The following is a 14,484-nucleotide window of genomic DNA, read 5'->3' on the forward strand; positions in this document are numbered from 1 at the left end:
GAAATCTTTCAGCAATCAAATGCATCTGATGATACATGAAAAAATATACAGATTATATAATTTTTTTTTGGTTCCTGAAAAAGGATAAAGGTTAGTCAAAATATGCTCAGTGTGTACATATACATCTCTCTCTCTCACCTCCCCCCTCACCCCCGAGTTTTGGATGCTATGTTGGCACTGCTATGAATAAATAGCTAAAGCATATTTTAGAAGTGTAGAGAACTCAGTTCCATTACGGAAGTTTTCCAGTGGAAGAACACAGTCCACTGACACACACTGTCAGACGAAGGCATGTTTGTAATGTAAGGATGTGGAGTTTATGGATGTAGGAAAGTAATACGTGCTCTGGCTATGGAAGGTCTTTGTCTTTGGGTTTGAAACAAAAACTGTAGTGATGAGGTGGATCAAACTCAGCTGGTGTTGTTTCTGTAGTTTTCCACGAGTTGTGTAGGTACAGTCTTGTCATTTAAATTTTCTTCCCTTAACAATCACTTTTTAAAATTATAGTTATTCTTATGTAATTCTTAGGAACAACTTCTTTCTGAACAACTTCAGCAACTGTCTTGTTCCTGTAGTACCTGTTTCCTCCATACGCTGATGGTTGTTGAGCTTCTATCTGTCTCTTCTGTCCTTCTATCTCTTCACGGCCATGTCAAACTTCATTCTTTTTGGCCACTATTCATCAGCTTAAAGCTACTATACTCCTGCATTTGAACTATCAATATCACTCCAAGTATCTTTTTATATATACATAGAGCTCAGTCTGCATATGGCAAGAACAGAATGTCAAAAAGGAGATGGTTTTCAAGTAACTTTATGTTGATAGCTACATTCACAGGTCTTCTTTTTTTATGCTTGGTTTCCTTTCCAAACCACAGTCTAGACATTCTCAGATCTGCATTCAGTTCATAGAATGACATTTTTACCTAAAAGTCCGCTTATTGATCAGTAATCTAGCAGGATATTAGGGTCAGGGATCCAAGGGTCTGCATTTTTACATGCATAGCACTTTGTTTTTTATGATAAGACTAATGGTTAAGTTTGAATTTAATTATGTAGGTTGGATTGAACAGGCAAAGCAATAAATATTTTTAAATTAATACAGCGCACTTCTTGGTTTTTACTAAATGTTCAGTTGTGGTATCTGTGATAAATCCTTCATATTTTGATTGATTGCACAAGTAGAGGAAGCAGGATTTGGTTCTGCAGCTGACTTTTTAGAGGATAAAACTCACATGTATGCCTGTGAGAAACGTCAGCTGTACAGGTATGGATTTTTTTAGAACAGTAGGTCTCATTCAGTTTTCACTGCCTGAACACCATCCTAACAATGTCAAATGGGCTGTAACAAATGGCAGCAATAAATCTATAATTTTGTCGGATCTGACATTTATTATTAGTGAAGGACGACTGGAATACACAGCATATCCTAATTCTGGTTCATATGTATGCGCTTGGCAGATCTGCAAAGGTGTTAATCAGGAAACTGTGTGATGACTCTAGTCAGGAAGGATAGTCAGTCCCAGTGCTGGACAGCAAGCATTGAAACAAGCTGGCACACTGCTTCACTATGTTTAAAAGCCATTTGCATTAATAACCTATGTGAAGGACCCAGGAAGCACAATCCTGCTAAAAAGTGACTTAAAGTAAATTAGATTAAATAGTCACTGTGCGTTCCTCCAACAGCACAAAATAAATTGCCTTGTGCATTCCATTGCCTTAGGAATATTTCCTATTTGGAAGCAATTCTTTTTTTTTTTTTTTCCTAGTGAATCAGCTATGTAATTTGGTGCATCACAGCTTCTTTTCCAGTCTCCAGAGTCTACGTAACAGTGTCTGAATTTTTGCTGCTGTAAGAAACTGGGGAGAGGGAAGGGGGGAAGTTCTGCTTACAGAGGCAAGAGGCTGCCTGTTAGCAGGTCAGTGATCGGTAGCCCCAGTGACGAGGAGAGCATTTTAGCTCCCTAAGTTAGGGCTAGTGGACCAAGAGGTTCCCACAGGACACGGCTGTAAAGGCAGTGCTCCAGTGGAGATGTGAACAGCAGAGTGCAGCGGGTGCCTTTGCCTAGCATGGGGCAAGACCACAATGCACCCATGTGTGAGCAGAAGCTCCCGTCTTAGCAGGATCCCAGTCAAATCTTGAATTTGGACAGGGAAAACCATCCATGGACCATGACTCGTAGTATACTGCCTCTTCTAGGAGCTGCATGTCATCGTCTAACTCCTGGTGAATTCCCAACTCATGGGACTCAGGAGCCTTGAGTACAAGGAAGAGAAGGTTGACTTGGCTGTGCACTGTGCAGCTGCTTCTCTGCCTGCAGAAATCCGTGAGCCCCTATCCAGCAAAGCAGGAATGGTCAGTGGTCGGTCCTTCTGCACTAGTGTGCCTTTGGTGAAGGCTGGAGTCTTGATAAATTTCGAAACGTTTTTGTATTTCTCTGCCCATTATGAGCAATAGAACCCCTTTAGGCCCATTTGTGAGCAGCTATACAAGTGTTAGTAAAAGATGCTTTAGTGAGACAGTCTGAGAGCTCTTGACTGAAAAATAAAACTAACTAACCTTGTACTTGCATCTCATAGGCTAGGTTTGGTACAGGTGATGACTGCTCCTGATCTCATTGACATTCTCTGGAGTTGGTTTTGGTATCTGCACCGGGCACTGCTGTTATGTGAATTATGTATGTAATGTGAATTATGGTGAAGCATTTAGGTACCAGAGAATATAATCACCCCAGCTGTGTTTAAAATGCATACAGCAGTTGATCTGAAGAAAATATTTGTGTTACCCTATTAAATAAAGCAGCAAAGTTTCTGGAAACCAGATGCTGTGAAGGATTTTCTGTACGTATTTTATTACAGCTGTGTTTTATAACATGTTGTATGCCCACACTGCTAGCATGAACATGCTTTTCAAGTCTGTGTGCATGCAGCACGGCATGCGTAACAATCATTATAAGCAAATTTGAACTTTGTAGCTGGACTGATACTGTCTTCTGAAGTATCAGCAGAAAGATGTTCTGCTCTCCACATTGTGAAAAGCAGAGATGTCTTTTTATTTACTTAAGATCAGAAAAACTTAGTCAACCCTGCAGAGATTCTGGGTGTGTATTTCTAGAGAACCTTTGTGCTGGACCTCATTTTACTGCTTGTGGACTGGATGAATAACTGTCTGGGCCTCAATGAGGTTACTTTTGTCTTTCATCTGTTTCAATGAAATGACAATATTTCATTTAATTTATCAGGAATAAATTCTTCATTATATACTTTATAAAGGCTTTATGTGTGTTCTTAATCATACCCAATTGCTTATTTCTCCAGCTTTAGACCAATTCTGTCTTGAAAATTATGTGCTTCATTGCATAATACAAATATCTGGCTTTCTCTATGATGTAGAATGTTATAAAATGAATAGATACAGCATAGATTTTACTTTAATTTTCAGTTAAACTTACTTTCCTTATTCTGTTCAGGGAGAAAAAGGAAATCAAGGTTTTCCTGGACTAAAGGGATCAATAGGAATTGGCCTTCCTGGACCAAAGGTAAATCCTAGGTTTGCAGTAAGGAAAAAAAGGTAATTTTTTCTTCCTTTATTGATTATTGGGTGTGACAGGTCTTTGAAGATAAATAGAAGGCAAAGACATTGCCTTGTATAGCTAGCAAGGTAAGTGCCTACTACTTACTGTCAGCTTTGAAGTCTGTGAAAATCCTAATTGTCATTAAAGACCAGGCTCTAAAGTAGGATCTAGAATGAGGTCATACCTGTTAGCAGGAGAATAAAATTAGTCAAATTATGTATTCAGTTATCTTAGATATTTTTCAGGTATTACAAAACATCCTTTTATTTGCCAGGCTTTGACAAAAAAAGAATTGCTTTTTGACTAATGTATTTTAAGGGCTTTGTTTTATTTGACTCATTTTTTTTTACAATGATTGAAGCCGAAGCTTGAATCTCTCCTTACTGAACAACTTCCTGGTTGATAAAAAAAGTTGTAAGAATTTCCTACACATACCTATTCCCACCTAACAAAATTTGCGCAAAGAGAATTTAAATACTTTGGCTATTTATTAGTGATTTTGAGATGTGCAGCTTCTGATGGGAGCAGCCTTGCCAAAGGAAACCAGGGCTTATGGTCAATGTGGATGTGCAGGCCAACTATGTGCATACACAACTGAGAACAGTGTCCCCAGGCGGAATGAGCGTTGATATAAATGCATGGTGCAGTACACTACCTTTAATTCACAGCATGGGCCTGGGCCAGCTGGGCAGCCCCTCTGCAATATTACAACATAGCTGAAATACTGAATTTATTGTGAAGGCTCTGTCTGAAAAGCCTGAGAAAAAAAACCATGGCAGTCTTCATGGGAGAGCAGAGATGATCAGGCTCCCTAACTTTAAGATGTTACCCAAATAAGAGTTCAATCCCTTCTGTAGTCACCTGAGGCAGGCAGTACCCGTTCAGAGCCCCAGCCATTTGTTGCCTGGACTAATGATGTTCATGGTACTATGGTCTACACTAGCTCACATTATATAGCACTTTCTCAGACTTCTGTATTATTCAAGCTACTACAGCTTGGAGCTTTTATGCAACAGTGAATATCAAGCTCTTTCACACAGATTCAAATTTCTGTGTCCTAACTCTGTTTTCTCTGAGATGCCAAATGCTACATACTATAATAATAATTGCAATATTTTCACTCTTCTTCATATTCATCTTGTATCTTGACTAATATTCGAGACCCCATGTAAATCTCTCCAAATACTCACAATTTTACTGTTTGCTGTTAATATAGCAGACTTCTCACACATGAAAATGAATGGTTTAGTTCAGTAGGAATTTCATATAAGTGCCAAATACCAAAGAGATCAGGTTTTCGTATATTTATGTGTAAGAGAGTAGCAGCACCACTGCAGTCAGTAGATCATATTTGTTCTCCCTTACGCTGACATTAATTTTGATGAAGTTAGATTCAATTCATGGACAGGTAATGGAAAGTAATATCCTTTGCTGGATATTATGATTTTGTGAAATAGAATAGAAACTGTCTTCCAAGAGCTTACTTAGTGAAGACTGGTTTCTTAATGCTGTGGAGGAGCTGTGTACAATTTTGAGGTTCATACCAGTTTGAATAAGATCAGAATCAGATTGAGACAATCAAAAGGGTTCCTTAGAATTGATAGTCACCATGGCAAATGCTGTAACACAGGAGGTATCTATGTGATTCCATTGGCTGGGTAATAATGAGGAATAATATCAAAGGAGACAGTAATCTAGATAAATTTCTGACCTTTAACGTTTCAAGTGAAATGTAACGTGGTCAGTAGCTTCCAGAGAGAAGTAAAAAACTGTCCTGCACAATCTCCTTCTTGAAGAAATGCCTAATTTAGAACCTGAATCTTTTGATAGTATGTTTCATACTTGCCTTACGTGAAAACTGTCTCTTGAAATACCATAATGTTGAATGCTTTCTCTTTTTGGAAATCAAAAGGTTTAGTCACTTGAGGAAAAAAGTGCGGAATTGCTTCTGAATGTGAAACTACGTATTTTCCAATGGATGTAACAGTCCAGGCATGCCTTTTCCTCTGTTCTTTGCAAGCTCCCAGTTTTTCGTGTCAGTTCTATACAAAGCTGGTGTGAGTTTCAGTACATTGGCTGATGTAAGGCAGTTATGTCTCTCCATAGGTTTGAATTAACATAGGTCCAGCATAAACATCGGTTTAGAGTTTAAGAAAATCAAAGAAGAGTAAAAAATTTTAAATTCTTGACATTTGCATAAAGATGTCTTTACCCCGTACTCCTGAATTAAAGTAATTTTCCACAGAAATTTCTTAAAGGTGTTTCTACTGCCCATCTTGCTTTCTCTGAGAGCCTGCTTTCAGATGTTCTCTTCACAATACATACAACATAAACCAGCCACACACACAAAAAAAAAAAAAAATCTGAAAATTTATCTTAAAAGCTCATCGAACCATAACTCCAGCTCTGTCAACAAAACTGGAGTTACTGACTGTGTTTAATATGGATGTTTTAAATTAGGGAGACTATGGAGATAAAGGTGATCCAGGGAGCAAAGGTGCCAAAGGAGAGGCTGGAGACCCAGGACCTCCAGGACCAAAGGTGAAACACATTTTCATATTACTTAATTTTACACAATAGAAATTAGACAAATTTGGCTTTTGTTAATCATTGCATTCTACACATTTTCAGGGAATTTGGGGAAGAAAAGGTGAACCTGGTCTTTCGGTAAGTATGTACATGAATTAATTTAAAAGATAGGAGTTTATTTTGGGGAAATATTTAAAGGTTATGTGATGTTACACAAGGTTGTTTATGGGGCATTGCATTGCCTGCATTTTTGTAAATAAATAAAAAGATAGATAGATTTCAGCATTCTTAAAACTAGAACACACAGCAAATTAATTAATACTCTTTTTCAGAGAGAAGAAGTTATCAGACTTATCAGTGAAATATGTGGTAAGCATTCCAATATGGAAGAAAATTAGTTCTAATAAAACACACTGAATTTATATTGATGGAATGGATTTGTCCTCTGCATGTTTGTGCGTAAGGATACCATTGATGTGAAAATGATGCTCACTATGTTGCCAGAGCTATACTGGAAGTAATTTGGTCCAGCTCTGTTTCTATTTTCAGTATCATTAACTATCAGTGAATTCATTAATTGAGCTTTAACTGACTGTAAATCTGATATATGAGTTCAATTCATCTTTATGAAGGTGGTTTCTCATAAAATGCCTGAAATGGTTATTCTTCTAGGTTGTGGTATCAGATGTAGAGTAACACCACTGGAACTAGTATTTGTCATTGACAGTTCAGAAAGCGTTGGACCAGTTAACTTCAATATTACCAAAACTTTTATGAAAACAATCATTGACAAGATATCTGCCAACCAGGCTACAACCCGCATTGGCATTATCAACTTCAGCCATAAAGTGGAGTTGGTGTCTTCTCTGAAGCAATACTCAACCAAAGAATACCTGAAATCAGCTGTTGATAAAATGCCCTACTTAGGAGAAGGCACGTACACAGCTTCTGCTATCCGAGAAGCCATTCAGTTATTTCAGGCAGCACGCCCGGCAGTAAGAAAAGTGGCTGTTGTAATAACAGATGGACAAGCGGACGCTCGTGATAAAGTACGGCTAGATACCATAGCAAGAGAGGCCAATGCTATGAATATTGAGGTATTTGTCATTGGGATTGTTCAAAGGACTGATCCTCATTATGATGATTTTCTGAAAGAAATGCAGCTCATTGCAACAGACCCTGATGAAGAACATGTTTACCAGATAGATGACTTCATGACACTTTCAGGTAAAAGAAATTATTTTAGTAAGAAGAAACTTGGAATAAGCATATAAGAGGGTTTGGCTCTTCCCATAGCAAGGCAAGACAGCCTGCTGATTGGCAGCTTATGTTTCTCTTTTGGATGCAGCTCTTTCTTCTGTTTCTCCTCTTCTTTGGCCAAATGAAACCTTTGCCAAATTTTTACCTCTTGCAGAAACAATAAAACACAATGAACATCAGTTTTCTGAGCCAAGGCCTTCTTTGGGGCACTCCTCTTTTGTGAGAGCTTGCATCAGCCTTCCCTCACAGTCCTTTTGTGCTTGGCCATGGTTTCATCCCAGACGGGTGTAGATTTCCTTCCACCTTGACACAACATCTCTGTCTCGTTCTCTCTCTTTATTTCATATGGCTCTTGTCAGTCTTGGAGTCCCTCCACCACCTCTTACAAGTACTCCTGGGTTTTTTTCTGAAAGCCATAGGGAAACCTATGCTTTCATCCTGATTCTAGGTGAAAAGTGGTGGAGCAACACACAAGGAAATGGGATCTGATAGTACATTATATATTTCTAACTGTGGCTTGAGAAAATCTTGTGGCCACAGCTGGAATCAGGAGAAAATCCAGAGGAAACCTATAATGACCCATGAAAACAAAACAAACAGTACATTGATCTAGACTAACCACAAACTAGCCCTATAAAGTATATTTTTCCTGAGCATAAACTTATTTTGCTATGCTGAGCCTGTGGATGGAGTTAAGTCTGGATTTAAGGTGTTAACAGTAAGAAGAGAGTCCAAGCTAAGGTTCTGGTCCCAGCTGGGCTTAAATTTAGGGCTCTGACTCAGGCTCCAGCATTCAACATAAAAGTATTCCCAGTCACTGATTATTTTTTTTTTTTGTGCAAATAAGTAGAATGTGTCACCCAGTTTTTCTTTTTCCTTCTTACATGTAAACACTTTCTTCACTTCACTCTGGTTTTTTTTTTTTTTGCCTTCACTGTTGAGCTATGACTTCTGCTTAAAAAAATTACTTGGTATTTTTATCTGTTTCTTCTTAAAAGAACAAAAAGGCCTTAATATCAAATAATTCAGAGACTGCGTTACTTTATTACTTCTCATTTGCATTTTGACATAACTTTAGAAGATGGTCTTTCACAAGTCGCTATCATTAAAGATTTAGTGTTAATACTGCACTAAAAGCTTGTGGTGAATCATTATGACTTTTCTTGATTACCCTTAATAAATTTCATCATTCTGTTAATCTTTTCAGCTCTTGAAAATAAACTGATCACAAAAATCTGTGAGAATGTGTCTGAGGTCTACACCAGAAAAGATATTGTTTTATCTCTATCTCCAAGTCCGGAATCTGAAATTGCTAGTGAAGATACCAATAACCAGTTACCCAAAATGACAACTTCAGAGATTTATACGCTCCCTACAGAAGGAACCGGTTATCCAGTAAGTAAAGGAGTAACAGTTATCAAATGTTTTTTAAAGATGTGTGTCTTTATTTGAATTCAAACACTCTTTATTTCACCATTCACCAGTCTTTTAATATGCAAATAATGTGTCATTTGGCTAGACCAAAAGATTTGAACAAAACTTTTAGAGTGAACTTATTTGTTGAGAACAGAGGCTTACAGAAGAAAGAGAGTAATACCATTTCTTAATTGCAATAAATGCCAACAGTCCTTATATTTTTTTTTGTAGTTCTTATTCATCTTAGAAGGGAGTTAGAAATCTTACAGATACGTCTCTACTGAGGCAGACACATAGTGTATAAGGCATTTATTTATGTGCAAGCTGAGTGTTAGTACAATGCTTCTTGTCATGGAAGACAAGAACACCTGCTTTTCAGGTGTTATTAAGCCTTCAGTATTGTTTTGCTTTCCACATTGGGCTGTAGTTCTAGGACTCCTCATTCATGTTACTCTTCGTTCTCCAGCTTTAAATTCCTCCTACCCTGCATTGGGGTTCTGCCCTCCAACATGGTGCTGCTGCACAGATAGGCAGGTGGAGTTTTAATGCAATAGATAAATATTTTCTGCAGGTGTGTATCACCTTAGTTCCCTTATTAGGTCTTTGGTATTTTTCAGCCACTGTCTTATTATCAGAGTAGCATATTTGTCACCTTTACAGTATATCAGCACTAACTCTCTAGGGTGTTTTTATTGCTTTGCCTAAAAATAGCCAATGATAAAAATTGGGCATTGCTTGCCCCTATAACCTGTTGAATAAACTATTGAAATATTTGATGTATAAACCTCTGTAGCTGTATGGAATGGATATAGTGGACCATGATACTGGTATTTAAATATTAAGTGAATTGAACACAGATTGGAGCTAATTAAATATTACTGGTTTACTGTGGAGGAGTCAATGGATTAGCCAATATTAATCCTTTGGATTATTGTTTATGTAATATCATTCATATTTAAATAGTTCACTTTCAAAATTCAGTTTTGAATCACACCGATACACCCGAGTAGGTGTGATTGATTTAGGTTTGGGGCTTGTAATACCTCCAGGTAGATCTGTGTGACACTGGGCGTCAATTTTGACATTCTGTATCATTAAGAAAAATAAATGTAAACCTGGATTTATAGCTGCTGACTTTATAAAGCATGTGATAAGGATCACAGATAGAATTAGTTTTAAGTGATTAGATACTCACACACTTGGTTCTGGCTGGCCATGGTTATTATAGTTAAATCTTCAAAACTGTTGAATTACTATCAGAAATAAACACAGCCTTTTTGTAGACCTGGAGAAAAAATGCAATATGCAAAGGATTCGATGAATTGTCTGCATATTTACATTTCACCTAGACTTCATTTTTCAGAGTCCAAATAACTCTGAAGAGTTTTCTTAAACTGACTGAGTGTCTCAGTAGTGGCCTGTAAATGGGAAGATATTAAATAGTATCAGATTCCCTCCTGTTCTCAGTAGGTAATCAACATGTGGGATTAATTCAGTCATTTGTACCATACAATATTAAGATCCTTGCAAATCTTCTTGAATATACTAAAACACTAGAGGGGCAACTTTTTATATAATAGTCTTAATTTGAAGAGCACGGTTGGCTTCTTAACACTTCCATCAAGGTAAACTCTAAAATTCTAATAATTAGCAACTGGCTGTTAGCTAGAAACAGGAAAATGGGTGATTTGTCACTTGGCTTGATACAGGCAAGGACAGATCTATGAGATAATCTTACTAATAGGATGTGGTTCCTATAACACAAGTTTTGGAAAATTTTGCTGTACTCGAGGGATTCCACATCTGAAATGATCTTTAGAGGAGCATAATGTACATGTGTTTTTCTATCAATAACAAGTACCCTGTTCCTCCTGCCTGCCATTTTCCATTCCTTGACAGATTGAAGATGTCAGATCATTCCCAGTGAGTGTACTAGACGTTAAGAAGCACTGATTTACCCCAGAGTTCCTCCCATTTTTTGTTTTATTGATATTACAGACTAAGCAGTGACTAAAATTTTGCTTCAAATGGATGAATTCAGCTTAGTGACTAAATTGAAGGCATTACTTTGCCTTTTCATTCAGCTGTCAGTGTTAGAAAATCATGGTCACGTACTGAGTAATCACTAGAAGGAGGTCTGAACCCACCTGCTGTAATGGTATTTTTTTTCACGTGTTATTTAGCAAAAGTTTCCTACGTAATTATCTCAATTTTTTCTTGTAGCATCTGAGCCCAGACAGAATTTTAAGTTATAAGATTTTGACTCCTTTTGCAGCCTAGTCCACCACAGACCAGATATACTGAGCCACCGCCATCTGCTCAGGATCACACTGTGACCACCCCTGCTCACAGAGAATCGAGATTTCCCCCACTTTATGACATACCTGAAATCAGACCTCAGAGTCCAGTTGTCAATTCTTTGTTCAATGTAACTGCTAGAGAAGATCACCATCTAACTGTGTTGCAAACACAGGTAGCAACAACCCAAAAAGGTAAGTAGTAAATACTGTCCTCAGATACTGGGTAGCAAGTCTGCACCAAAAAAACCAACAAGCAAACCCCACTCCCTCCCCAATATAGTTACTAGATTTTTATCACCTTTTGTTTTTCTGGGTGCTCTGTGTACAGACATCACACACAGTGAGAGCCAGATTTTCAAACCTAGAAGACAAACAACTCTTGCATACCAATTGTGTGCTTAGGTATTTAAATAGCAGCTTGGTTCTTATATCTGGATTTAGGCAGTCTCATTTCAAACTGATCCTGTATTTGTTTAGGCCTGTTCGGGTAACTCATTAATAGAAATGGAGTTTGGCTACAAATTTGAGAGAGGCATATATGTTCCCAGGCACTACAAGAAAGAAAACGAAGGGTTGCTCTTTTTACTGAAGGAGGCACTTCTAGGGTAACGTAACTTATTCCCAGAATCCAAGCTAACTTTTACTGATATACTTTCAGATCCAAGGTGCTTGGAACCTATGAAACCAGGGGATTGTCGGGACTATGTGGTAAAATGGTATTATGACAAGAATGGCAATTCTTGTGGCCAGTTCTGGTACGGAGGTTGCAATGGTACCAACAATAGATTTGAAACGGAAAAAGAATGTCGAGAAACCTGCAGTGATTGATGAATAAGTAAGTTGTCTTCATCAGATCCTCCTTCAATCATCTCTTTTCCAGGCTAAAAAGATTTAGTCTATTTAAATGTCTCCCATACTATCCATACATATTGTATCATCTTTTATACCTTTGATCAACCTTGATATGTTTGTCTGAACCTTTTTGAGATGGTGGGACCAGAAGTGCACTTCGTAGTCATGGATTTATACAGTGACACAGTGAGGTTTTCTACTTTGTTCTCTAGTCCTTATCTTACAGTCTCTAACATTGTATTTGATTTTTTGACCATTACTGAGATTGGAGGTGATATTCTCATAGGTCATAATTCCAAGACTTCATCTATAGGATGAGCTGAGAACCCATCATATTATATGTGAATTTATGATCATTTTTCCCCTTGTGTATTATTTCACATTTATGAAAACTCAGTTTTCCTCTTCCACTCACAGCTCACACAGTCAATGTCACACAGCTCACACAGTCAATGTCACAAGGTCCTTCTGCAATTTCTTGCAGTCACCTTCTTTATTACTGCAGAGTAACACAGTATTGTCACCAATTTTGTCAGCTCACTTTTTACTCCCTTCTCTAGATCACATACAACTATGTTGAGTAGGACAGACCATAGCGTACATCCTCCAGTGACTTCTCTCCACTGACCATTTATCCCCTTTCCTTTGTTCTATTCTTTTCACCACTTACAAATTAGAAGACTGTCCCTCTCAAACCAGTATAACTTTCCTTTGGGGAGGGACCTCATGTTTTGGAAATCCAAGCATACTATACTAACTGCCTTAGGTCCACATGCTTAGTGACTGAGGCATGGACTTCAGAGGTTGCTTATCAGGAGTGCATAACTTCTTTTACAAAAGCCATATAGCTCATCCCCAATGAATTGTACTCTATTTCATCTTTCAGTACAGGAAAATTCTATTGAACTTCAGCATGTGTTTTTCTAAACATTTCAGGAAAATTAAACAATTCCTTATTTCTTCTAGAAATGACTGCTGTTTGGAGTTTTTAAAGCTGGAAGTTCATGTGTATTGAGGAAGAACTGACTGAGAAGAATCCAAAGTGATGTGTTAATCTGAATATATTACTACCATTCTCTACTGCTTTCCCCAATATTGTATTCACATTAACTAGATTCCCGTATAACGTATGTTATCTGCAACACCATAGCAATAACTTACGATCACACATACACACACATGGGAACACACCTTTTCCCTCCACATTTATATTAACTTGTTACTACTACTTGTGGCAATGATGAGATTCTGGTTTTGGGATTAAAAAGTCAAAAGTGTTTACACTTAGCATTTAATGACAGAGGTCTCAGTCTCATGGAAGAATAAAATATGTTCTAGTTTAAAACAGAGTAAGTGGTTCCTGAAATTAGCACTCTTAATACAGCATTTAGAGACATAAATTAAGATTTCCATTAATTAGAGTACCTCTTTGGAATGTAAATACCACAGCTATAGGTAATTAGAGGGTTTTTTTCCCCCCATTAATGCACATTTGGATTAACGTCAATATAATGTTTTCAATTACAAAGGTAGGACTTTCATTCAGAATTACATTAAAAACAGGATTCTTCGTGTCCTTTAGGCTAGTCAATGCATTTCAATTTCTCAGGGCCTCTGTGTTAGGAAAAAAAAAAAAAAAAAAGAAAAAAAAATGTTATTTAGCTCTAATATATGCTATTAAATTAAAAAAGAGAAAAGCACCAAAAGATGTATATAAATGTTTACTTATATGATTTCTACTTTTAGCTGTAATCCTACATGAACATATCATTAAAAATGAAAATTATGAGCATGTCATTAAAATGGAAAGCAATACCTGAAAGAGTCATGGATTGTTATTTCTTTGCAAACAAAAGACTAGTATCTACACAGGCAGTATGGACAATTCTTGATATGTCTAAACAATTACTTGCAAAATTCCACCCCGCCTCCCCCATGTAACCAAATGATAGCATGTACCATGCAAAATGAACGTGTTTGCAGCAGACAGGATGCAAACTTAATTCTATGGAAAGATGTGCTTGAAGTACAGTTTAAAAGTTCCTAATTTTTTTTTTTTTTCCCAAAAGTCTGGCCTCATTAGTGAGTTTCAAAGTAGAAAAGAAAGAACTGACAGCAGCCCCCAAAAAACCATCCTGCTGTTATTATACTCAGAACTAATCTGATGATCACTCAAAAAAAACCCCTGAGGGCACAATTAATTTCTGTGTGACATGGAACAGCAAAACTCAAGGACATTACCTTGTACTATGTGTCCTGTGATACCCTGAAAATGAAGGGATTCAATGTTGTAGAACAAAAGTCAAGCTGAAGAAATCAAGAACTAGTTTCCTTTCACAGAAAAAAATCCAGAAAGTAAAATTTGACACAACTTTTAATAAGTCTGTTAGGGTTTTTTGCATCAGAAAAATAAATTGCTTCAAAGCATACAACAAATTATATAGATGGACTCGTGATAAATAAAATCAGCTACATATAAAGCTGGACATAAGCAGCAAATAAGGTAAAAGGTTAAATAAAAGGTTTCAAGTAAACAAAGTGCCTACTAGTGG

The 14,484-nt window shown here is 37.2% G+C and overlaps 1 protein-coding gene across 7 annotated transcripts in view; it reads left to right on the plus strand.

Moving 5' to 3' along the window:
• The window catches only part of COL28A1 (collagen type XXVIII alpha 1 chain), a 94,511-nt gene extending 80,757 nt beyond the window's left edge, over positions 1-13,754 (plus strand). For all 7 annotated transcript variants that reach the window (XM_030009930.2, XM_030009931.2, XM_041122081.1 and 4 more), the window contains 9 exons: positions 3,471-3,539; positions 6,036-6,116; positions 6,207-6,242; positions 6,437-6,473; positions 6,777-7,331; positions 8,572-8,759; positions 11,056-11,272; positions 11,739-11,915; positions 12,899-13,754. In XM_030009930.2, the coding sequence (XP_029865790.1) occupies positions 3,471-3,539; positions 6,036-6,116; positions 6,207-6,242; positions 6,437-6,473; positions 6,777-7,331; positions 8,572-8,759; positions 11,056-11,272; positions 11,739-11,908 (1,353 nt within the window). In that variant the 3' untranslated portion in view covers positions 11,909-11,915; positions 12,899-13,754. The remainder of the gene's footprint in view (positions 1-3,470; positions 3,540-6,035; positions 6,117-6,206; positions 6,243-6,436; positions 6,474-6,776; positions 7,332-8,571; positions 8,760-11,055; positions 11,273-11,738; positions 11,916-12,898) is intronic.
• Positions 13,755-14,484: the final 730 nt, after the last annotated feature.

Source organism: Aquila chrysaetos, chromosome 3, assembly GCF_900496995.4.
Source record: "Aquila chrysaetos chrysaetos chromosome 3, bAquChr1.4, whole genome shotgun sequence".
Classification (NCBI taxonomy): Eukaryota; Metazoa; Chordata; class Aves; order Accipitriformes; family Accipitridae; genus Aquila; species Aquila chrysaetos.